The following is a 24,555-nucleotide window of genomic DNA, read 5'->3' as shown; positions in this document are numbered from 1 at the left end:
CATTCAGAGTGCAGTTTAAATCCCACCTTCTCACTGAGGCCTTCCCTAATAACCCATCTAAAGCAGCCATCCGGTCATTCTCTATCATATCACACTATTTCAATCTTCCGAACAGCATTCTCTTGTCTGATTTACTTATTTATGTATTTCCTTATCTGTCCTCTCCTCTAGAGCAGGGACTTTATCTATATCGTTCACAAATGTATTTCAAGGGTCTGGACCCTAGAGCAACACCTGCAAATAGTAGATATTCACTGAATATTTGTGGAATGAATATGCGTTGGCTGTTTTTACTTATTATAATTGTTAAGTACAGGGTCCTTTAAAGGCTCCTCAAGGGTTATGAATTTATCCTAAGGAGGATGCTGCTGAAGGATTTAACAGAGAAGTGATATACAGGATCAGTTAAGATACACGGGTATTGTGGAAAGGCTAATAATGTAGGCCCTTCAAATCAATGTTCTTTAAATAGTTTATTCAGGGTGTAGCAATAGTAGTTCTCAAACTTTAGCATCCCTTAGAATCCCCAGAGGGCTTATTAAAACAGAGATTGATTACCAGGCCCTGTTCCCAGACTTTCTGACTCAGAGAGTTAGAATGGGTCCAAGAATTTGCCTTTCTAACAAATTCCCAGAAGCTGCTGATGCTGCTGGTCAGGACCACAAACTTTGAGAACCTGTGACTTAGAGCTCTTTTCCAAGAAAAGCCAGAGAGAGGACCAGTGATAAAGTCTTTTCTTCTACTCCTTCAAGCAATTAAACCAGGTCTCAAATTTATGTGTCCCACAGAGCAAAATAAAAGCCCTCCAGCTAACTAGATCTAATCTTCTTGAAGGCAGTTTACAATTCCCCTTGGAGGGGGAAGCAAGGAAAAAAGGAGGGAGACAGAGGGGTATGGAGAGAGGCAGAAGAGGGGGAGAGAGACAGACAAACGTGTAGGATCTTATCCCATCCCTCCAACCACATAAAATATTCTCCCTGAGCAGAATTTTTGGGCAAATAATTTTCTCTATTATTTATGGGCAACTATTATTTCTTCCTTGTTAGATTTCTAGGGGAGTTTTGTTACCCCCTTACAGACTGCCTTGTGTAGAACAGCTAGCCCTTTCATCCAGCTCCAGTGACACGATCCTTCCTATAAGATCCTTCAGGTTACCAGGAAGAAATGGACAGGAGAGGCACAAGATTCACCTGAGAGGTGGCTAAGTAACCCAGGTGAAGACAGAGACAGAAGGAATGGGGGAAACATGGTTCTCAGAATTATTTTGGAAGTATAATTGAGAAGACATACTGATTAAACTATATGCAGAGAGAGGAAAGAGTCAAGGATGGGTCTCAGATGCCTGTATGAGATGAAACAGGGCATTTATGAAGCAGGGAATCAGTGGAGGGAGAGATGGACTGAGGAGAAAGATGATGAAGGAGTATCCAGCAGGCAGCTGAATATGTGAATATATGGGTCTGGCCCTCACTAGACAAGTCTGGGCTGGAAATCCAGATCTGGGAGTCGTCATCGTACAGATGGTAATTAGAGCCTCGGGGAAGGGTGAGATCACCCAATGAGGGCGGACAGAACAAGATGAGGTTTTAACGTAACAGTAAAATTCACTGAATCATGGACTATCTGCATGTCAAGTTAATCACATCTGAGAAAAGCCTTGTTATTTGGTTGATGTGGCCACATTCAAAGGCACTATTCTCATTTACTGGAGGCACTTTATTTAATCAAAGGGCCTAGTGCCAATGATGATGATGATGATAAAGAAAACATAAACAATAACTAGAACTGAGTTCTTGTTATGTACCAGGTGCTATGTGCTTTTCATGTAGTACTAAGTATTGAAAGTAGTCTCAACTCTCTGAGGTAGATATTATTAGTAACCTCATTTTACCAATGAGGAAACAGAGGTGGAAAGAAATTAAATAACTTACTCAAGGTCCTATAGGACATAAGTGATAGAACCAGGATTCAAACCCAGGGTTCTGGTTCCAAATCTACGCTCTGAAAATCAGTCCACACACTTAGAACACATAATGAGCAAGGAAAAATGAACACATTAATGCTTGTGGTCCATCTTTTATTTAATGAGAAATTCTTACATACCATACCATAATTTATTCATTACCTATAAAACCCTGCAGATAATCTTGAAAACTATACATGCTGACTATCCACATAACAGGTTCTTCTAATAGCTTTGTTTTCCATTTTAGCTTATAAACACAGACAACCTATCTTTTAGCTCTTAACAACACCAAGGTATGCTTTTGCATAACTACTACTAATATTTGCCATGTGAAGGTCATCTGTTCATCTTCTCTCTTAAAAATACTTAATACTGTATAGGTACTTAAATGTCACTTTTCACCTTCAAAGCATTTTATTCACATTGGATGGTAAATTCTCTAATACCCCATGTAAGATAAATAGTATTATTTCTATTATATAAATAAGAAAACCCAGGAGATGAATTCTTAGCCCAGGGAGAATTACATTTCAGAGTAAGAATTCAGACTACCTAATCTTTCCCTTCCTTAATTGAAGCCTCCTGGTAAAATCCAAAATATCCACAGGCTGTCACACAGATAATCAGCAAAAGCATCACCGTAAGAGGCCCAGCTTACCTTAAAAGATCTGAAAGAGTAATTGTCTCTCTCTGCCAAAGTAATGACAGATAGCAGAAGGCTAGCGTCCGTGGTACACTCATCTTCATGATCCCCTTTTCCTTCCGCAGCGAATATTCCACTCCATCAAGAGACCCAGAACAGACAGAGGTCGTTTCTTAAGGGACAAATGGAGATTTTTTTTTTTAAGTGTAAGCAACTATTTTGGACAAGAAAAGAAGAAAAACAGCAAAATCCAAAGAGGTATCTTAAAATTATCGATAGATCCTTTACACAGAGCAACTTGGCAATAAAGGGCAGTAATGATTTGGAAGAAAACTGGCCAAAACGTTAAGTGCTGGTTCTCTGTGGGAGTGGGGTGCATGGAGAGTCTCAGGAGCGATCTGTCTTTCCTGGATTTTTTGTAGTGAACGGGAGCAAGTTTTCAAATAAATAAAAGGACAAACAATTACTAAGCAAAGCAAAAATGTGTCATTCCTTTGAGTCACGCCTCAACTCCCGTGTCCCCTTCTCCGACAGGCTCTCCAAACAATAGCTAAGGCAGCACCTCTCCCACTCCCATGCTCCGGGCGTCCTCCCCCGTGGCATTATTTCATCCTGGGTGCATTCCTTCCACAAATACTTGTCCATCTTACTCTGTGCCTCTCTTCCAGGTCTGGGGAAATGACTGTACAGTATCTCATCTCTCCTTAAACTTACATACTAGTAGTGAGGGACAGTAAATGACCAAAAAAAACACAAAACCTGACAGACAGTGGTTAAGTACAACATGGAAAAGAGCAATGTAGGGGCATACAGAGCAATGGGAAGGGAAGAGACCTGTGCTTTTTCACAAGGGTGGTCCCAGAAGCCCTGTGGGGAGTGTGACACTTGAGCAGAGAGCTGGATGAAATCAGAGAGGAAGGCTGAAGGATCTGGGGAGGAACACCGAGTCTATCAGCAGAGTCAACCTGAAGGAACAGCAAGGAAGCCAGTGTGGCTAGAGCACCACGGGTGAGGGGGAGAGTGGCAGGAGATGACCAGAGAGAACTGTTAGATGACAAGAAACCAAACTGTTAAAGGGCTTTGTTGGCCATGATCTGTCCTTCAAATTTTCAACTAAGTATAATAAGAGTTTTCCGGAAACTTTTAAACAGAAGAGCAACATAATCTCATTTCTGATTTTTCAAAGGTTACTCTGGCTGCTATGAAGAATGGAATTAGGGGATGGCACACAGGAGACCATGATGCCAGGTCTGCAGCAATGGGTCCTTATCCTGTAGATGGTGAGGGGCAGCTGGACCCTGGACATATTCTGAAGGCAGAGTCAGAAAGATATGCTGATGGACTGGATGTGAAGTGTGAGAAAACAAGGGGAAACGAGCAGAAGTCTAAGGTTTGGGGGCCTGAGCAACAAGAAGAATGGAGATGTCCCTTACTGAGACAAGGAAGGTGGCAGATCAGGCCTGACCAGAGAAATCAAGATATCAGACCCGCACATGTTAAGTGTAAGACTTTATTAAACATGCAAACGGAAATGCTGAGTAGGCAGCTGAATATAAAATTCTAGAGTTGAGAGGATAGGAATTTTAGAGTTGTTGAATATAGGTGGTGTTTAAAGCCAGGAATGAGGGTAGATGGAAAACCAGGACTAGGAATAACCCTGAGAGACTCCAAGTTTTCTTGGGCAAAAACTCTCCAATTTATCCTTCAAAATCCCCTTTTCTAAATCCTGAAGATCCTTTCTTCATAGCATTTATCAGGAACTGCCCTATTCTTTTTCACATGTGCATTTATTGTCCAGCTCCTCCCAGGACACTCTAGGCAGCTTGAAGACAGACAGTATTGCTCACCATGGCATCCACAGAGCTCAGAACAGGCTCCAGGTAGAGAAGGAACCCAATAAATATTTGGTGACCAATGGTCTAGCAGCTCTACTTCAAAGATTTCATCTTAGTGAAATGATTTTTTAAAAATGCAAAGGTTCAGGGTCAAGGCATGTTATGGCAAGACTGTTTATAATAAGGAAATAATTTAAAACAACCTAAGTGACTAGAATAGAAATTTAATTAACTAACTCCATGCAATGAAAACAGTGCATAACAATTTACACAATGCTTTGTGTAAACACATTGGACGGTTGTCCAGGTACAGCTGTTGGACCAGGTATGTTAGCATCACCTGAGAACATGGTAGGGATGCAAATTATTGAGCTCACCGGCCCTCCATCCCTACCATCCCTCCGATGGATGCTAAAAGCCAATGACTACAATTTTAAAAGAATATACAGGGACACAGATTTTTATAAAATATCATTTTAAAAACTTCTCTATATATTACATATATAAAAATAAGTAGGAACTTCCAGTTAAGATGGCAGATTGAAAACAACACATTAGCTTCTGTTTTGTCCTACTTTAATTATAAAGAAATTTTTAAAATATATACATATAAGAACAAATAACGTGGAAAAAGAGATAACAGCAATAAAATGTTAAAAGCCGAAAAGCAAATGGACAGGTGATTATTGCCTTAGCAGTGCTGAGAAGGCTGGATTCACAGCCAGCAGTAGGGAAGGCAGAATTCAATGTAATTTTCCCTGGGGACCTCTAAGGAAGGCTCAGGAGGTGGTTAAACCAGGTAGCCCTGGAAAATGCATGAGGTAAGACCAACACCAGGAGGACTGCTTGGAAGCCTAATCAAAAAGTTATACACCCAGATTCCTTCCCAAGCTCCACGCAGCCAAATGACTCCTCCTCCCCAGTCTTGCCCAAAAATTAGTTCCCAGGACAGTCGGGGTTATACCCTCCAAAAAAAAAGACTCAGAGATGTTTCTGGAAAATCTGGTCAGCTGAGGGGTAAAAGATTTAAAGATGACAATGCTGGAGGTTTACCAAGAAAATAAACCAGAGCAGAAGTGACAAGACTTACTGTGGGTAGAAAGCTTTCAATCAACTTTTCAATCTCCATTCTTAAACAGGACTAGCCTTCTTAGGCTTGCTAAGCACTTAAAGAAACCCTCTAGTATAAAAAGGCAAAGAAAGAAAGAAAGTAAAGTCGCTCAGTCGTGTCCGATTCTTTGTGACCCCATGGACTGTAGCCTACTAGGCTCCTCTATCCATGGGATTTTCCAGGCAAGCATACTGGAGTGGGTTGCCATTTCCTTCTCTAGGAGATGTTCCTGACCCAGGGATTGAACCTGGGTCTCCTGCATTGTAGGAAGACGCTTTACCGTCAAATCTTCAAATCAGTGGGAAATAACATTAATATCCTCAGCAAAATAAGAAAAGATGCTCCACAAATTGAGGGTGTGAACCAAGAAAGAAGATGAAGTGAGATAAAGAAATCAGAAATTTAACCACAGACAGGTGGCAGACTTCTCGGGATGGTGGTAAAGAGATCCCCAAGACAGAGGTCTGGAGATACATCATTCTAGATCAAAGCAGCTCAGAAGTTCCAGGATCTATTATGGAAGACGAAATTGACAGCTAAGGAATTGAAAGATTGTCAGAACTGAGGGGAAGTGTGGAGATACATTAGTAATAGATTATAGATTCATGGATTATAGATTCATAGTTTCACTAAGTTGTATTTGACTCTTTTGTGACCCCATGGACTGTAGCCTGCCAGGCTCCTCTGTCCATGGGGTTCTCCAGGCAACAATAGTGGATTGGATTGCCATTTTCTTCTCGAGGGAATCTTCCCAACCCAGGGATCAAATCTGTGTCTTCTGCACTGGCAGGCAGATTCTTACCACTGAGCCACCTGGGAAGCCCAGATTATAGATTAGTGATAAATAAATAGAAAGCTTGCCTGGAAAAAAATTTAAAGAATCAAGAAATAGTTCACATTTTTGGAAAACAAAACTCGTGCTTTCTCTCTCTATATATATATATGAATAAAAAACCTTCTAGAATGTAGAAGAATACAGTGACAGTGGTTATTTTGGGGTGGTACAATAACTCATGAGTTTACTTTCTTTATGAACATGTGTTTTTGTTTGTTTGTTTGTTTGTTTGTTTTCGGCCAGGCCACACAGCTTGCAGGATCTTAATTCCCTAATGAGGGATTAAACCTGGGCCCCAACAGTGGAAGGACCGAGTTCTAACCACTGGACTGCCAGGGAATTCCCATGAATATCTGAATTTTATAGTTTTACATTAATAATGAGTTGTTTTAATAGTTATATTTAATAGAAAAATGAAAATAAAGCTCTAAGGATCATCATTTACTAAGAAACAAACATGCAAACAAAAATCCCTAACACAGGTAAACAATCACGATGTCTTACTAAAAAGGCTCGGACAGCTTCAGAGTCCTGGTTCTCTGAGATTTTTTGAGTCCGGTGGCCTGAGGCACGGAAAAGGAAGCCCCACATGCCAGGCTGCCCGATTATCCTAAGACCTAACTTCTTTGCACACAAAATGTAACTTATTTGACAACTGTGTCATTGTGCAGCCCATGAAGAAATGCAGTTATGCTGAAGGAAAAAAAGGAAACGACAAAAAATAAAAAGAAACATGGATATGCTGATAAAAGGAATTTTTAATCTCTGGAAGGTGAGGGGCTTGCAAAGAAGCAGTCCATACTAGAAATGTTTTGTTGAAAATTTTACCCAACCACATGTAATGCAGACTTCAGCAATTCCTAACACCAGGAAGTTTGCACGCTATCTCCCAAACAACTCTGGTAGTACACATCAAGACCTTCACAATCTATAATAAAATTTTTCTCCGTTTTCCACGTTTCTTTGTTTTTGTTTCTAAAAGTAATGTAGAAAACAACTAAAATCATGAATAAATGCTCTGAGGAGAAAGTCTGAATCTGTAACCTTAAATACACTCCTTATCTATTTTAAATTATGGAATTAAATCAGAAAGTAAGACATACATGGACATGCACACATGCGCACGCACACAGACACACACAGACACACACAGACACACACAGACACACACACACAATATGGTGATCTGATTCGGCCTGCATTAGTCTACGCAGAGAAACTGGGCAGCTTATCTTTGACTCCTGTCTATCTTACCACATGGCTAAGTTCTATTCGTTCTCTGCTACAACTTTTCTCTAATATTCTGAGCCCACGGCTATCTTACTTGAGCTAGCCTCCTTTTTGGATCTACCTATTGCTCGAAAAGTGAAAGCGTTAGTCATTCAGTCATGTCTGACTCTTTACACCCCATGGACTGTAGCCCACCAGGCTCCTCCGCCCATGGGATTCTCAAGAACAGCTCCTGGAGTGGGGAGAAATTCCCTTCTTCAAGGGATCTTCCCGACCAGCAGAGATGGAACCTTGGTCTTCTGCAGGTAGATTCTTTCCCATCTAAACCACCCAGGAAGCCTTACTGTTTAGTTCCCTGTAAAAATCACACCTAAAAGCTCATGCGGAAACAATGTACCTTTTTAAAAACTGCCCTAACATTTCATTTAGTTTACCTTTCTCCTTGCCATATGATTCAACAAATCATTCTTCCTTGCTAGGCCAAGTTCCCTTCCTTGGAATATGAAGAGACAGGACTACATTATTTCTAAGATGCACTGCCAGAGCATTAGTTTGTCATCTTTACCTGAGTGTGATGCTTTGATGATGGGGAAAGGCTTTGGGGTGCGGACATCAGGCTGAGACTCTGCTCCACTTTCAGCAAAAGACGGACAGCTCACGTCACTCAGCAGCTCAGGCTCACTCTCCCAGTCTGAATGGCTTGAATTATCTTCTAATACCTATTTTGTAAAAGAATATAAATTATGATTATATTGGAATTACAACATAATTCATTTCCACAAACTGTAAACAATGCTTGAGCATCACAAACACCAGAGAAGGAACCACTCTAGAGACCTGCAGCCATCTGCCTGGTCCCTGAGACAAAGAGAGCCGGACTTCTGCACGTGCTCCTCAGCAGCTCCGGGCCATGTTTCTCAGATAAGGATGCCAAACAAGCACGAGCAGAGAAACAGGCAGACACAACAGGCCTAGTTCTCTCTGTAACTAACACCTCTCCTATAGCTCTAGCATCAACACCAATAAAAACATCAAGTGTCAACAATGACTCCAGACACACTGAGGCTTGACAATCATACATTATCTCTTACCATGATTTAATTTTTCACAAGTGTATCGCTGAAACAGCGGTCAGAGTGTCCCTTAGAAAGGTCAGCTGGCCAGCTACCTAAAGGCCTCATTAACTGACATGACCTTGGGGAGCTGATTACAGTCAAAAAGCCACACTCTCAGTCATGTAGGCCAGAAACTTGATCTCACTGTGAGGAGATAAAGCTCATATTAAAGAAACTCACAGAGAATGAGACGGAAAAAATAACCCAGGGACAGGATAATGCTTGTTTCTTCTGTCAAGCACATCCCCTCTGGTAGGTGAGCCCATGAGGGGCCAGGCAACCATAAAGCTGGCTGATACATGGAGATCACTGAGAAAACTGAAGCAATCCTAAGGAAACTCCCACAGCACACGCTCAGCCCTCTGTCAGCCTCTGCGCCCTTCCCTGCTCCCATCTACAACAACGTCTCCCTCTGTGCACTTGACTCCACCTTTCACTGTTGTTGTTCAGTCGCTAAGTCGTGGCCAACTCTCTGCAACCCCATGGACGGCAGCATGCCAAGCTTCCTGGTCCTTCACCATCTCCTGGAGTTTGCTCAGACTCATGTCCATTGAGTCACTGATGCTATCCAACCACTTCAAGCTCCGTTGGCCCCTTCTCCTTTTGCTCTCAACCTTTCCCAGCATCAGGGTCCTTCCAATGAATATTCAGAGCTCAGTTCTTGGTCCTCTTCTCTGTCTTTACTCCTCAGGGATGTCATCTGGTCTTGTAGTTTTAAATACCATCTACTATGTATACTGTTTTCAATTCTAATGTGCACTCCCCCATCTCCATATTTTAACATCCCTGAAATCAGGACTATCTTACAGTCAGCATCATGGCACAATTTAATTTGCAGCATTTTCTTTTTTCTTGGGGGTACTTAAAAATAATGGTGCATCTTATAAACAGTGGTATTTTAGATTTGATTATAGTGTGAGCTGACAACTTCCAAATTTCTATCTCCAGTCCAGATCTCTCCCCTGGAACTGAAGTGTATCTGAGGACTCCACATTTCCTCCTGGATGTCCAATAGCTGTCTCAAACTTACTGCCTAAAACTGAACTATCATTATTCCTGCTCCATCTGCTATTTGATTTCTCATTCCTGCAATTTCTAAATGTCTCATTTCTTTCACTAAACTCTGCGTGTGGAACCTATGAGACCCTAACCAAACAAGGAAACACTGGGCCAAGTTTCCAAGCTCTTAACAAATATGTCAAACAGAGTCAGAATCCCTTGACAGTCCTAGAGAGTAAGAACCACACATAAAACACGTCAAAGCTTATCAAACTTGCATTTCCCAGCAGTGGAATCCTCCCCTTTTCCAAACAAAATGATCCATGGCACATTTAATAAGCAGTGAAAAGCAAACTGCTAAAAATATAACTGCTTTGATGGATGGGGGTGGGGTGGTAAAGCATCCAGATGACAACTGAGCTGAATCTTGAAATGCCAGGTAAAGTAAGCAGGTGTTCCAAGCAAAAAGAGTAACATCTGTGAAACAGTTTTTAATAGTACAATGGTAGAAACTCCTTTAAACTTCTATTTAGAAACTTAACCACAATTTTCTTTATGTTTCAACTGGTCAAATAAGAAATCAAAATTAATTTCAATGCCTACATCACTGACCCTTTCCTTCTAGACTATAAATGAAACCTCTTCAATGGAACTCTTCTGAAAACCATAATTCAGGTAAGGTTGAACTTCATCTTCATTTCTATCTCTCACCAGATATGTCTTTTGGTCCCACTTGTCAGACACGTGACTTACCGTAGTTTTCCTTCTGCTGGTATGAACTGGGTTTTTACAATATGCCTGCTTGCTCTTCTGAAGGTAGCGCTTCCAAAAATTATGCAAAACTTCATTCTAATGTGGAAGAGAAACAAGAATGCTTCAGGTTATGATGAAAATATACTGGCACATCCAGACCACAGAACCTCTATTCTCTTGTACTTCACATACTGCTTCCATCTAAATGTATTCTTACCTTTCTTACTTAATTTCCTTGAAAGAATTATCATTTCAGTATCAGGTATATGAGAAGCACTGAATATAGTCTTCCTAATCTTAGATTTTAGGCAAGGAAGGAAAAAGTTCCTTAAAATCACCTAGTTGAATCCCTTCTTTTTACAAGTTAAATAAATTAAGATCCAGAGAAAGAAAGTCACTTACATGTGACTACACTTCTAGTTAGGAGCAAAGTTGCTACTGCATTTAGTGACCTACTGACACCCCCTTCCTCCTCCCACCCTCTGTCCAAGTGAAAATAAAACAAAACAAAGCAGCTTTTCCATTTATTCATCACCTACTGGGCACAAGGCATCCATAAGCTTTAACACAATCCTGCAAAACAGTTATTAGCTCATATTTTACCACTGAAGACACTGAGTAACATGGCCAAAATGACCCATAAATAGGATCTAGAGTCAGCTCTGACTCTGGAGACTGGGTTATCATAAAACCATTCCTGCAGCATTTAGCTGGTCAGGTCTAAACAGTCATACTTATCAGTTTATTTTAGAGAAACTGTTTTTAGGATAATCTCGCTGAAGTAGGTATCAGCAGAAAGCTATACAGGTGTAAACCCTACTGAAGCTATTTGGTGGAACTACCTGAAACCATTTATTAAAAACTCTCATACATCGGATACCTATGTCAGGAGAAACCAGATTCACAAACCTGCAGGCTACCAGCAATCTTAACCTAAGCAATGACTGTCAAGGTTAAGGCTCACCACTTGGGCTATGCACTGGCCTACGAGTGACTCTGCCTGCCTGCTGCAGACATTCATTGCTTTGAATAGGAAAGGCTGCTTTACCAATCTTTTCTTGGTGACTTCAGTAGATGATCTTTCTTCCTTCACTTTTTGCTCTTGTTTTCATTTATGAGCATAGTGCTATATAATGTCCTATTCACTCATTCCACATACACATGGAAACTTCTCTCCAACTAAGCTGACTCCAGCAGCATCAGTGTTACCTGGAAACTTATTAGAAACGCAGATTCTTGGGCCCTACTCCGGACCTGCTTATCAGAAACTCTGGAATGGGGTCAAGCAATCTGTGTTTTAACAAGCCGTCCAAGTTGATTCTGATACACACTCAAGTTTGAAAACCACTGATTTAATGTACCACTGCACAAAGTGCATTTTCTGGAAGTCCTGATGGATGCTACTCCCCCCATCCCACCCACTCACATACACCAGAGGATTTTACCCTCAAATTGTGAATACTGCACATTGCATCCCCTAGGAAATGAAACAGCACATTAACACATAAAAGGCACCAATAAGTGGACAAAGTTATTTGTTTTACTTTAACCTAATGTTTCCTAATTATCTGAAGACTAAAACCTTTCTTACTTTCTTTTGGATGTACTGCTTATTTACACCCTAGAAAACACATTTTGGAGATTGCTGGTCTTGCAAAAGGATTAAAGAAAAATCATCAGAAAAATGATTGTTTCTAATAGGCCAAGTGCTATTACTGATAACCCTACTACTCTTAATTCCACTCTAAGTCTACTGTTCTTCAAACAACAAAATGAAAGGCTAACATCTGAACTCAAATGGACTTACCTTTAACTCTGGGCCTACTCCAAGGCTCTGTAAGGCTTCTGCTTGTTGATAAAGTATGTGCTGAAAACCTTCACACACATACCAATCCCAGCCTTTCTCTAAATGACAAATGACAGACTTCAGACATCTGAGTTTCTTATTTACTAAATGTAATGCTACTGCACAGTTACAATTGTGTTTCACACACTTCAACTGGAATTTTTTCATATCCCTGAGTAGAGTTTCCATTCTTATATTCTCGCTTCCAATCTGGCAAATCTGTACACAAATGCTAAAGTAAATTTAATTTTTCTGAAATATCAATATAAGGGCAGCAAAATGGTTAGTCACCACATTAAAAAAAGAAAACAAGTTTTATAAATGTACTGAACAGTGCCCAGCAGAAGCCTAAATGAAAGGATACTCAACACTCAGCCACTGTTTCTCCTCCGACTCCTCTGTTCCACCTCAAACAGAAAGGGAACAATGAGTATTTGGAGAATGAACCAAAGCAAAGAAGGGAAGCTCCAAGATGGCAGGAAAGGGCATACAACAAGAACACACAAAGAAAATGAACTGCTCACCAGCTTTCTCTTTTCATCAGGAAGGTTCCAGGTACGAGTGTGAAACCGAAAGCAAGGAAACTAAGATTTATTGAACTCGGTCCAGTCACCATGTATTTTAAGGTTATTTTCTTGCAACCTCAAAACAGTCTTAAGAGATTCTGAAGGAATGGACAAAGCTACATGTTTAAATAAAACTACCAGTTAAAAGAAAATGCTCAAATCTGTTAAGACTCATGTTTTACCCCTCCCAGGTTGACAAATACTGCAACTCTGAAAAAATAAGCTTCTGAAGTCTGCTGCTATGACTCCAAGATGCCCTCTTCCCCACAGAAAGTCACAGGGTTCCTGTGCCCCTCCCTAACCTCAGTATCACAAGGTCTCCCCACCTCTGCTGCCTAACTCACTTTCTGAAAAGGGTTTTAGTTTGCATAGGAGACTGCAGCCATGAAATTAAAAGATGCTTACTCCTTGGAAGAAAAGTTATGACCAACCTAGATAGCATATTCAAAAGCAGAGACATTACTTTGCCGACTAAGGTCCGGCTAGTCAAGGCTATGGTTTTTCCAGTGGTCATGTATGGATGTGAGAGTTGGACTGTGAAGAAGGCTGAGCGCCGAAGAATTGATGCTTTTGAACTGTGGTGTTAGAGAAGACTCTTGAGAGTCCCTTGGACTGCAAGGAGATACAACCAGTCCATTCTGAAGGAGATCAACCCTGGGATTTCTTTGGAAGGAATGATGCTAAAGCTGAAGCTCCAGTACTTTGGACATCTCATGCGAAGAGTTGACTCATCGGAAAAGACTGATGCTGGGGGGGGTTGGGGGCAGGAGGAGAAGGGGATGACCGAGGATGAGATGGCTGGATGGCATCACTGACTTGATGGACGTGAGTCTGAGTGAACTCCAGGAGATGGTGATGGACAGGGAGGCCTGGTGTGCTGCGATTCATGGGGTCGCAAAGAGTCGGACACGACTGAGCGACTGAACTGAACTAAAAATAAGAAGCCTGCAAAGGTGAGGGGGTTTAAACTCCCCAAGCTATAGCCAGCCACGTGTGCTCTCTCCTTCCTGCACCCTGTTCTGACACATTAATACAGTCGTATCTCAAATTCTGAGTCTGGGTTCCTACTCTCTATAATAAATGGTATTACCCTCTTACTTTACAAATGAAGAAAGTAAGGAAAAAGAGGTTGAATATAAGACTTTCAACATTTAATTTGAAACACCTGATGTTCTTTCAGCAATTTAAGCTTAAACTATACAATTTTTATTACTTAGATGCCAAGTCCAAATTAATCAGGTTTTACTCTAATTAAATTTAATTAAGATTAATCAGGTTTTAGCCTAATAAAAACTGTCACTACTAAAGTTTAAACAGGAACATGAGTTTGCATCTAGGCATTCTCTGTTATTCATCTAAGAACAGCAATGTATTTCATGCAGTTATTTCACAAACATTTATATATATTATATATTTCATGTGTGTATCCTTAAAGCTACCTCATGTAGAAGAGTCCGCCATTATCATTAGCCTAATTTCAAACCTGAGCATCTGGCTCTAGGCAATCAGTCACAAAAATAAAAAGCATCAACTAAACTTCACCTTAGATTCTTCTCAATAATGGTTAATTATATGTACTCCCTGGATTAATGAAATAGATTGCCTTTCAAAGTACACCCATGCTGAGGTTATTTTAAAGGAAATTAATTTTCCCTATTATAAAAGGGTGTGTTCAAAATCACTGTGAGAAATGGATTTCTGAAAGCTGAGTATCATACTTAACTTGCCTAACCTGACAACTCCATAGTTGAAACATGTCAGAAAAGAAGCAGTTTTCTTTAAAAGCACAGAAAATCATGAGAGATTACAGACACAGAATAGAGAAACATATGCCAACAGAAACAAAGAAATACACTCCCTTGACTAGTAGTATTTTTTGCATAGTAGTTGCACCACTGAAAAATTAAATCATCTACAATAAACAGAATAAAAAATGGGTATGCTTTAAGAAGTTGCTTCCAATTTTACCAAAAATAATTATCAAATTTAATTCAATTTTGGCTTAAAATTCTGGCAACTTCATTAGAATCTATTTAAAATTCCAATTGCACACCCCCAAATTATGAAAATGAAAACATGATTGAAAAATACTAAGCATATATGAAGAAAGAGCTTACCAAGTTTTCGTTTTCTTTTCAGTCCCCGGTTGATGGCTTGTATTTTAGTATTAGGAATAGCTCCAGTGTCTATAACTTCCCTAGATCTCTGCAGGAAACAGAAGCAGACCATTAAAAAGGGCCATACACAGGTAGCTTCACTTCTCCTCGACCGTGTTTCCAAGCATGCTCTGGGGCGTGCAATGAACCAGACCATGGATGCCGGGACTAGTGACCGTAGCATTTTGGGAAAATTAGATAAAGTGGAACACTCTGGTTAGCCTTTATGTTTTTTTCTGATTCAGAACTTCTTAGTACCTAAAACTGTGTGGAGAATAGTTATACCAGATAAATGACTGTCAAATGAATAACCTTTTATCTTCAATCAGTTTTTAACTGTTTGACACCTAAAGTCAAATTTATTCACCCTTTTTTCTCCACCCCAAACCACTTTGAAACTAAAATAATTTCTGTATTTATTATAGTTAGCAATGCCTAAGCTACACACAGATTATTTCATTCTACTTTTCTGTGTTTGAATCATACTCTAAAACAGTTTTATGAAATTATAAAAATACTACTTTCATTCTTAATCAGACCTATAGGATTTTAGAATGACTTACTGCTGAGTACAGTTCAGCCCAAAGTCTTCAATTCCAAGTGCTCTCAAGGGCTGGGACCTAAGATTCCGGTTCTCTCACAACCAAAATATGTTAATAAAAGCATCAGCCCTACGTGATGGGGGAAAGGTGAAGATTTTTAACCAAAAATGAACACTACCTATGTATTTGTCTAAATCTAGAGATTTGGAATGAAATTTACCTTCAACTTTCATTAAGAATAAAAGAAATGTCTCTTAACAACAGGATTTGTGGAACACATTCTCTCTGTACTCCACAGAAACCACATTCAAAGCTGTTCTGGTGGATGGGGTTGGCCACACTGAGAACATAAGACACTTCAGAACACACACCAGAGCAATTACCCAACAAAAAAAGGTAAAACCTATAAAGAGTGGGGGTGGGGGGGATAGCGGGGGAAGGCTTAAAATAAGAATTAGACAAAATGCAAAATAACTAAAAGCTAAAAAAAGCTAAATACCCAGACTGAAGCTGTAACTACAGAATGGTTTTACTGTGGACTATTTATACAGTTAATTAACACATTCACACAAGATTGGGGGTACTCACCCATATCCCCTTGCCCCTCTCATATACAGACAGTCTCTCATATGAAAGACTAAATGGAAGCTACTGAAATGTATGTTGAGCTCACTGGTGATTGTAGCTTTCACCTTCATCATTTCTACATTTTCTACAGTAAATCTGTTCTTATGATCATATAAATCTGTTAAACTCACATGATCTTCGCTTATACCTTTATTAAATACCCATAAAATACTTGCAAGAATGTCTATACATAGACCAGATTTAAGACCTGAAAATATTTTTCCTGTATAAAGTCAATCAAGATAACATTCTAATTCCTTTATCAATTCAGAAGGCCTTCCTTCAGATGATGGGTATCTAGAAAATGAAAATTACATACAAGAGTAAGTTGAGGGGCAATGAAAGGAGCAGAAAAACACGGAAAGCTGTACCACAACCTCCACTCTCCATAGGTGTAACCACAGCTCACCGGCCATTTCCCACCAGGTGGATTTAAACATTGGCACACCAAGCCCACACCAGTCATGTCCTTTTCTATCTAAAGAACGTGCCATAAAGCCAAGAGAACCACTGAGGTTGTGCAACACACAGCTCTGTCTATCACACGGGAGGCACTGAGATAGGTTCTGGGCCTATAGGAAGATGGTGCCCACCGTCCAGAAGGCTCCACTCTTGACAGGTTATTCCATACAAAGCTGGTACCTTTCAAATGTGGAAATACTGGTATTAGGACCTTTCAAGTTAAAAACTGACTGCAGCAGATTTTATCAGACAGAAATAAATAGAAATACTATCAAAGACAAATAAAAGAAAGCAATTAGTTAATGTATTAATAGTTTAATTTCTCCAAAGAAAGTATACGCTGTCTTCATCTGCTAATGACAGTCCATTATACACATCTTGCTTCACCATGTTTACATTTGCACTGCTGGTACAAAACCAAAAACTGTTAATGCCTCAACAAACATCAAAGCAAAGGACCAAACTGTGCATATTTAAAGTGTATGATCTGATGTGTGTGTATGTATATCCGTGAAACCATCACCACAAACGAAGTAATGAACATATCATCGCCCCAACAATTTCATCCAGTGAGTTCATATCTTATAAATACTGTGAGTGAGCAAATGGGAAGCAGAATGAAGAACAATGACTGTCTCAGTGATAGTTGCAAGCTAAATTAACCACTTTTCTCAAAAAAGTCCCAGAGGACTACAGGGCAAAGATAATAAACATATCTGCTCTTCCTGGCTCTGTAGAGTTTGAGCAAATCCTCTTCCGGAGAGAAAAGTCCTGGTGTGTTTAGCCCACCCAACAGCAGGCTGTCCACACTCTGGATTATTTGGTTATGTTGTTCTGTCCTGAGGGTTGTGGTGACGAGAAGAGGACCTAGCATTTCCTGTGTGAATGCAGTCCCATTTACCAAGGACCCACAGGACAGGATGTCAGCCTCTGTCCTAAGAGGCAGATGTGGTAAAATAAAATGAACACTGGAGTCAGAAGCCTCAGGTTCAAATCCTGCCTCAACACTATCTAGCCATGAGACTTTGGCAAACTCACCTGATGAGGCCCACTTGCCCTACCTGTAGACAGGCATAATAGTGTATCTCACACATTGTAAAGAGGAGGAAATGAATGAATGGATAAGAAAACACTCACGATGTGTAAGGCATTGTGCAAAGACATAAAGATAACAATGTATATTTCCAGTACTCACGACAGTCCTCTAACATTGTATATTCCAAACCTCCATGCTATCATGGCACATTAAAAACTCTTAAATAAGTACTAACTAATGAAAAGAAATTTATCATCGTCCAAGTGCAAGTTTAATTATTTCCCCTTATAAATATACCATACAGTCTGAATCAGGAAAACACTTATATTTATGGCCCAAGATAGTTTCAGAAGCTCATCCTAAATCTCATTCAAAGTCTTTAACCCTTGTGTCAGTACTTGAGGACGACTTACATTCTCGGTATTTGGGCACTGCTTAGTAATAAAAATAGATCAATTTGGCGGGGGTGGGGGGGTACTATGCCATACATTAGGCTGACATTGCAATTTTTAAAGCACAAGCAAATTCATAAATGAGACTTGTTACTTACTTCTGTAACATTGTGGCAAGAAGTGCAATAATATTTGCCTTCATCAGTAAGACCCCAAGAAACAGCGGCACACTGAGAACAGCGCTCTCTGAACTCTCTCTGTGGGAGAAAAGGAACGTCATATTTAACACACTGCACCTAAACCCTGCCGTTCTACCTAAAGGTTTCCCTGCAATTTTACTCTATCAGTAAAGAATCACTGAAAATAGAAAACATACCAGAGACTATTATCTACAAACAAGGAGAACAGCAGTTCAGTCTGAGCAGTTTGAAACAGAATTAAACTAAAACACGCAGTGTGTGGGAAGGGGAAGAAAAAAGATGGTAGCGGTAAAGTGGGGGGTGGGGGAAGATGAGTAAATAAAACTTGAAAATGCTGTGAGGAAAAAAGATGAGATTTAAGTATAGAGAAGACATAAACAGCATACCATTTGGAACTTCCTCCAGGACACTAAGAACACATAACCCAACACAAAGGAACCAGAGTTTTATTACAGTTATTTCAAGTTTCCATTTGTTCATTCAGCAATCCAAGGAGTACCTACTATGTATACACTTAACTAAGTGCTGGAGATGTGACGTTGAGCAAAACAGACAAGAGCCCCACTCCTAACTCTACAGGTTCATGGTAAGTTCGAGTTGTTCATTTCATTAACCAAGTATCTACACACCGTTAACCATCATTCAAGAGACATTTATCGAGCACCTACAATGAGAAAAGCCTTCTATCACCATGATGCTTCTGTACATACATAGACTGGCAGTGAATAATTAATTCTCAGCTCTTCGGTGTGTGAAATCTTATTATCATTGATCTAATTACCCAATATTCCTCTAACACCATCAGTTCAGTTCAGTTCAGTCCCTCAGTCTGACTTTGCAACCCCATGGACTGCAGCATGCCAGGCCTCCCTGTCCATCACCAACTCTTGGAGTTTACTCAAATTCATGTCTATTGAGTCGGTGATGCCATCCAACCATCTCATCCTCTGTCCTCCACTTCTCCTCCCGCCTTGGATCTTTCCCAGCATCAGGGTCTTTTCAAATGAGTCAGTTCTTTGCATCAGGTGGCCAAAGTATTGGAGTTTCAGCTTCAGCATCAGTCCTTCCAATGAATATTCAGGACTGATTTCCTTTAGGATGGACTGGTTGGATCTCCGCGCAGTCCAAAGGACTCTCATCAAAGACTGGCAAAACGCACGGCTAATTGATTTAAAAAGCAGGTCAAGTTTTCAGGGACCCTATACTGGTAACTAGTGAAATCTTGGCCGTGCCCTCACACCCGAATTTGGCCCTCCCTACGCAAGGCTGAGACGAGGATTCCCAAAGACTAGGTGCTGGGAGATGTGACGTTACTTGGGGCTACAGGGGTTACTTGGGGGGCATTCGGGTTCCAGCCCCAGGCCTCCCTCGCCCAACCTCCAGCATCAAAGGGAACTTGCGGGTGGTCCAGTCTAGAGGAGGTGAGCCACGAGGGCGGCCACCTCACAAAACCCACAAGTTCATCCTCCCTCTAAAACACACCCCCTTCGATCAACACCTCACCCCGTCTCCACTCACAACCTCAGCCAGCCAGGGGCTCCAGCCTGTCTCCCCCACCACGCCGGTACCCGCGGCCCGCCAGCTCCATCCCTTTCTGACCCGCCCCACTTCGAGACCAGAGCGCCTCCACGGCCGGCAGGCGTCCTTCAGCGCCTGCTCCTCAGCCTCACGGCCCTCCCGCCCCGTCGCCTGCTCGCGCGGCAGCCGGACTTCTCACCGTCTCCTCCAGGTCCATAACGGCGCTTCAGCCGCTTCAGCCGCCGGGACCCGTTACCCGGGCAGCGAGCGCAGCTTCCGGGAGCGGCGGGAAGAGCCCTCCGGGCGGAAACCCAGACTCTTGACTCTGGATTTCCGTCCCCTACAGCCGCAGGGAAGCCTCCGCGAGCGGTGGGAGGAAGCTCCGCTAATCCGGCATCCCTCCCAGAAAGCATCCCGTTCCTACTCTAGGAACCCGAGCCAATCAGTTAAAAAAAAAAGGTGGGCGGCGCCTACTGCTGAGCGGATTCAGTCTTTTCCGACAGCTGGTGAGAAATGCGAAAAATGAAATGCAAAAAGGCGAAATGGTTGTCTGAGGAGGCCTTCCTTACAAATAGCTGAGAAAAGAAGAGAAGCTAAAGGCAAAGGAGAAAAGGAGAGTTATACCCACCTGAATGCAGAGTTCCAAAGAATAGCAAGGAGACGTAAGAAAGCCTTCCTCAGTGGTCAGTGCAAACAAATCCAGGAATACAACAGAATGGGAAAGACTAGAGATCTCTGCAAGAAAATTAGAGATACCAAGGGAAATTTTCATGCAAAGATGGACACAATAAAAGACAGAAATAGTATGGAGCTAACAGAGGCAGAATATATTAAGAAGAGGTGGCAAGAATACACAGAACTATACAAAAAAGATCTTCATGACCCAGATAATCACGATGGTATGATCACTCACCTAGAGGCAGACATCCTGGAATGTGAAGTCAAGTGGGCCTTAGGGAAGCATTACAAACAAAGCTAGTGAAGGTGATGGAATTCCAGTTGAGCTATTTCAAATCCTAAATGATGACACTGTGAAAGTGCTGCACTCAGTATGCCAGCAAATTTGGAAAACTCAGCAGTGGCCACAGGACTGGAAAAGCTCAGTTCATTCCAATCCCAAAGAAAGGCAATGCAAAGGATGTTCAAACTACCACACAATTGCACTGATCTCACATGCTAGCAAACTAATGCTCAAAATTCTCCAGGCCAGGCTTCAGCAATACGTGAACCGTGAACTTCCAGATATTCAAGCTGGTTTTAGAAAAGGTAGAGGAACCAGAGATCAAATTGCCAACATCCGCTGGATCTTCGAAAAAGCAAGAGAGTTCCAGAAAAACATCTGCTTCTGCTTTATTGACTATGCCAAGGCCTTTGACTGTGTGGATCACAACAAACTGTGGAAAATTCTGAAAGAGATGGGAATACCAGACCACCTGACCTGCCTCTTGAGAAATCTGTATGCAGGTCAAGAAGCAACAGTTAGAACTGGACATGGAACAACAAACTGGTTCCAAATTGGGAAAGGAGTACGTCAAGGCTGTATATTGTCACCCTGCTTATTTAACTTATGTTCAGAGTACATCATGCAAAATGCCAGGCTGGAAGAAGCACAAGCTGGAATCAAGATTGCAGGGAGAAATATCACTAACCTCAGATATGTAGATGACACCACCTTTATGGCAGAAAGTGAAGAACTAAAGAGCCTCTTGATGAAAGTGAAAGAGGAGAGTGAAAAAGTTGACTTTAAAACTCAGCATTCAGAAAACTAGGATCATGGCATCCAGTTCAATCACTTCATGGCAAATAGATGGGGAAATAATGGAAACAGTGAGAGACTTTATTTTGGGGGTCTCTAAAACCACTGCACATGGTGACTGCAACCTTAAAATTAAAAGATGCTTGCTCCTTGGAAGAAAAGCTTTAACCAACCTAGATAACATATTAAAAAGTAGAGACATTACTTTGCCAACAAAGGTCCATCTCATCAAAGCTGTGGTTTTTCCAGTAGTCATGTATGGATGTGAGGGTTGGACTATAAAGAAAGCTAAGGGCCAAAGAATTGATGCTTTTGAACTGTGGTGTTAGAGAAGACTCTTGAGAGTCGCTTGGACTGCAAGGAGATCCAACCAATCAATCCTAAAGGAAATCAGTCCGAATATTCATTAGAAAGACTGGTGTTGAAGCTGAAACTCCAGTATTTTGGCCACCTGATGTGAAGAGCTGACTTATTGGAAAAGACCCTGATGCTGGGAAAGATAGAAGGCAGGAGGAGAAGGGGACGACAGAGGATGAGATGGTTGGATGGCATTACCAACTCATGGACGTGAGTTTGAGTAAGCTCTGGGAGCTGGTGATGGACAGGGAAGCCTGGTGTGCTGCAGTCCATGGGCTCACAAGGAGCTGGACATGACTGAGCGACTGAACTGAACTGAACTGACAGCTGATCTCTCCTGGCTATACTCTAAGTATGTGGGCTGCGAGGGGTGCCATGGCTTGTACCCTGAACCCTCTGGATTCTCCACCTACTTGCGGCTTTTCACAGCACAGGAGAGGTGCCAGGTTCTGGAGGAAAGAACACATTGTTGAATTACACCTGGGTTTCTTATCACAGCTTTTCTGTGCCTCCCCTGTAAAAATTAGCTACTATCCATGAGTCCCTTGCAAGGGATCCTCGCATGGTAAATACTTATTAAATTTAGTTTCATTGTTGTCCCTTCATTGAACACATTCATTTCACTAAACAGGTGCTGTTTTAGGTCTTGAGGATTCAGTAGTGAGCCCAGTAAAGAAATATTCCTGCTTTTATGGAGATTATAATCTAGTGGGGAGAGAAAAAATAAATAAGGAAAATATATGGTATATTAAATGGGCATGATTGCCAAGGAGGGAAAAATAAAACAGGTAAAGGAGAATGGGAGCCATAAGGCGGTTTCAATTTTAAATGGAGCGGTCAACAGTATAAATGGAGTAGTCAACAGTATGAACACCAAGGGATGGGACAAAGAAGGATGGGACAAATTGGGAGACTGGGGTTGGCATATTGATACGCTATTGATACTAAGTCTAAGTGTAAATAGATAACTAATGAGAACCTACTGCATAGATCAGGGAACCTTACTCAGTGCTCTGTGGTGACCTAAATGGGAAGGAAATCCAAAAAAAAAGAGGGATGGGCTACACGTACATGGTATACCTATAGCTAATTCACTTCACTGTACAATAGAAACTAACACAGCCCTGTAAAGCAACCGTACCAGTAAAAGTTAATTAAAAAAAATAAGTGAAGTGGTCAAGAAAGGTCTCACTGAGAAGGTGACCTATGAGGCAAGGGAGTAAGAACCATGCTGGGAATATCATTCCCAGCAGAGGGAACAGCGAGGACCAGGGCTCTAGTCTTGAGTTTCATTTCAGGATCAGCAAGGAGGTCAGCCAGTGGCTGGAATGGTGAACTAAAGGGAGAGCAGAAAATGAGAAGGGGGCAAAATCCAGTTATAAGGGCTTAGAGACACTGTATGAGCAGGTGGAGGATTTCTATCTGACATGTTTAAAAGGTCAGTCTGGCTATTGTGGGGCTTCCCCAGCGGCTCAGACAGTAAAGAATCTTCCTGCAATGCAGGAGACATGGATTCATCCCTGGGTCAGGAAGATTCCCTGGAGGAGGAACTGGAAACCCACTCCAGTATTCTTGCCTGGAAAATTCCATGGACAGAGGAGCCTAGCAGGCTCCAGTCCATGGGGTCACAAAGAGTTAGACACGACTAAATAACCAACACTGGCTGTTGTGAGGAGAATGGACTGCCAGGGGTAAAGGCAGAAGCTGGGAGGCAAGTCAGGAGACTATCAAAATAATCCTGGTTGCTTGAACCAGGTGAAAGCAGGGGAGACAGTGAGAAGTAGACATGGAAATGTGTATTTTGAAGGTGGAACCATAAGGATAACTTGATGGACAAAAAGTTCATCAAGCAGCTATAGAGGAAGAAGGTGGTCAAGTATGACTTCAAGATTTTTGTCCTGAGCACCTGGAAGAGTGAAGATATATTTGACAGGGTAGGGGCAGGCTATGGCTGAAAGAGTTTGGGAGGAGGTAAAGGAGGAATTAGGAACTTGATCTTTGGCATATGAAGTTAGAGATGCTCATAAGATGTGCAGGTCAGATGAGAAGGCAATTGGATGTAGGAGTCTAGCATTCAGAAGCAAGTTCTGGTCTGAAGATATATTCTTGGGTGTGCTTTCTGCTTAGATGGTATTTAAAGTCATGAGAGTAGGTAAGATCACCAAGGGAATAGCTCTGTATTCGCTCACTCCTTCTTCACTGGTCAATTCATTTCTTTCCCAAAGTCATTAAACACCACTGTGTGTCAGGGCACTGTGTCAGGAATTGGGAAATGACAGATAAACAGGACCAAGTTCCTGCCTTCAAGAGGCACCCAGTGCAGTGGAGTATTCAGTCTTATTATTTTATCATGGTGCTAGGTAAATGCTCCTCTCCAGCTGTCATTTACCAGGCTTGGCTCTGAAACTTCAGACTCTTATCTATCTTCAAAGCACCAAGACTTGTCATATGAACAGCTTGATTATAAGCCTTCAATTTTCAAGACTGGCCCTGATTTCAAATGTTGCAATATTATAATGGGGAGGGGACAGAATTGAATACCCAACTAAATAGCAGTTGTGTATTGAACTAAAAGTTCACCAGGGGCTTCCCTGGTGGCTCAGATGGTAA

General features: G+C 41.4%; 1 protein-coding gene across 2 annotated transcripts in view; it reads right to left on the bottom strand.

Moving 5' to 3' along the window:
- The window catches only part of TAF1B (TATA-box binding protein associated factor, RNA polymerase I subunit B), a 54,228-nt gene extending 34,131 nt beyond the window's left edge, over positions 1-20,097 (bottom strand). Inside the window, exons 1-8 of one of the 2 annotated variants that reach the window (XM_042245779.2) lie at positions 20,032-20,097; positions 18,818-18,978; positions 18,273-18,371; positions 15,017-15,104; positions 12,295-12,392; positions 10,488-10,583; positions 8,186-8,339; positions 2,625-2,781 (exon numbers count right to left, since the gene is read on the bottom strand). In XM_042245779.2, coding sequence (XP_042101713.1) covers positions 2,625-2,713 — 89 coding nt within the window. In that variant the 5' untranslated portion in view covers positions 2,714-2,781; positions 8,186-8,339; positions 10,488-10,583; ... (3 more) ...; positions 18,818-18,978; positions 20,032-20,097. The remainder of the gene's footprint in view (positions 1-2,624; positions 2,782-8,185; positions 8,340-10,487; positions 10,584-12,294; positions 12,393-15,016; positions 15,105-18,272; positions 18,372-18,817; positions 18,979-20,031) is intronic. The other variant, XM_015094217.4, reaches the window with a different exon arrangement.
- Positions 20,098-24,555: the final 4,458 nt, after the last annotated feature.

This window comes from Ovis aries, chromosome 3, assembly GCF_016772045.2.
Source record: "Ovis aries strain OAR_USU_Benz2616 breed Rambouillet chromosome 3, ARS-UI_Ramb_v3.0, whole genome shotgun sequence".
Classification (NCBI taxonomy): Eukaryota; Metazoa; Chordata; class Mammalia; order Artiodactyla; family Bovidae; genus Ovis; species Ovis aries.
Note: the sequence above shows the minus strand (reverse complement) of the source record. Positions and strands in the feature narration are given on the sequence as shown.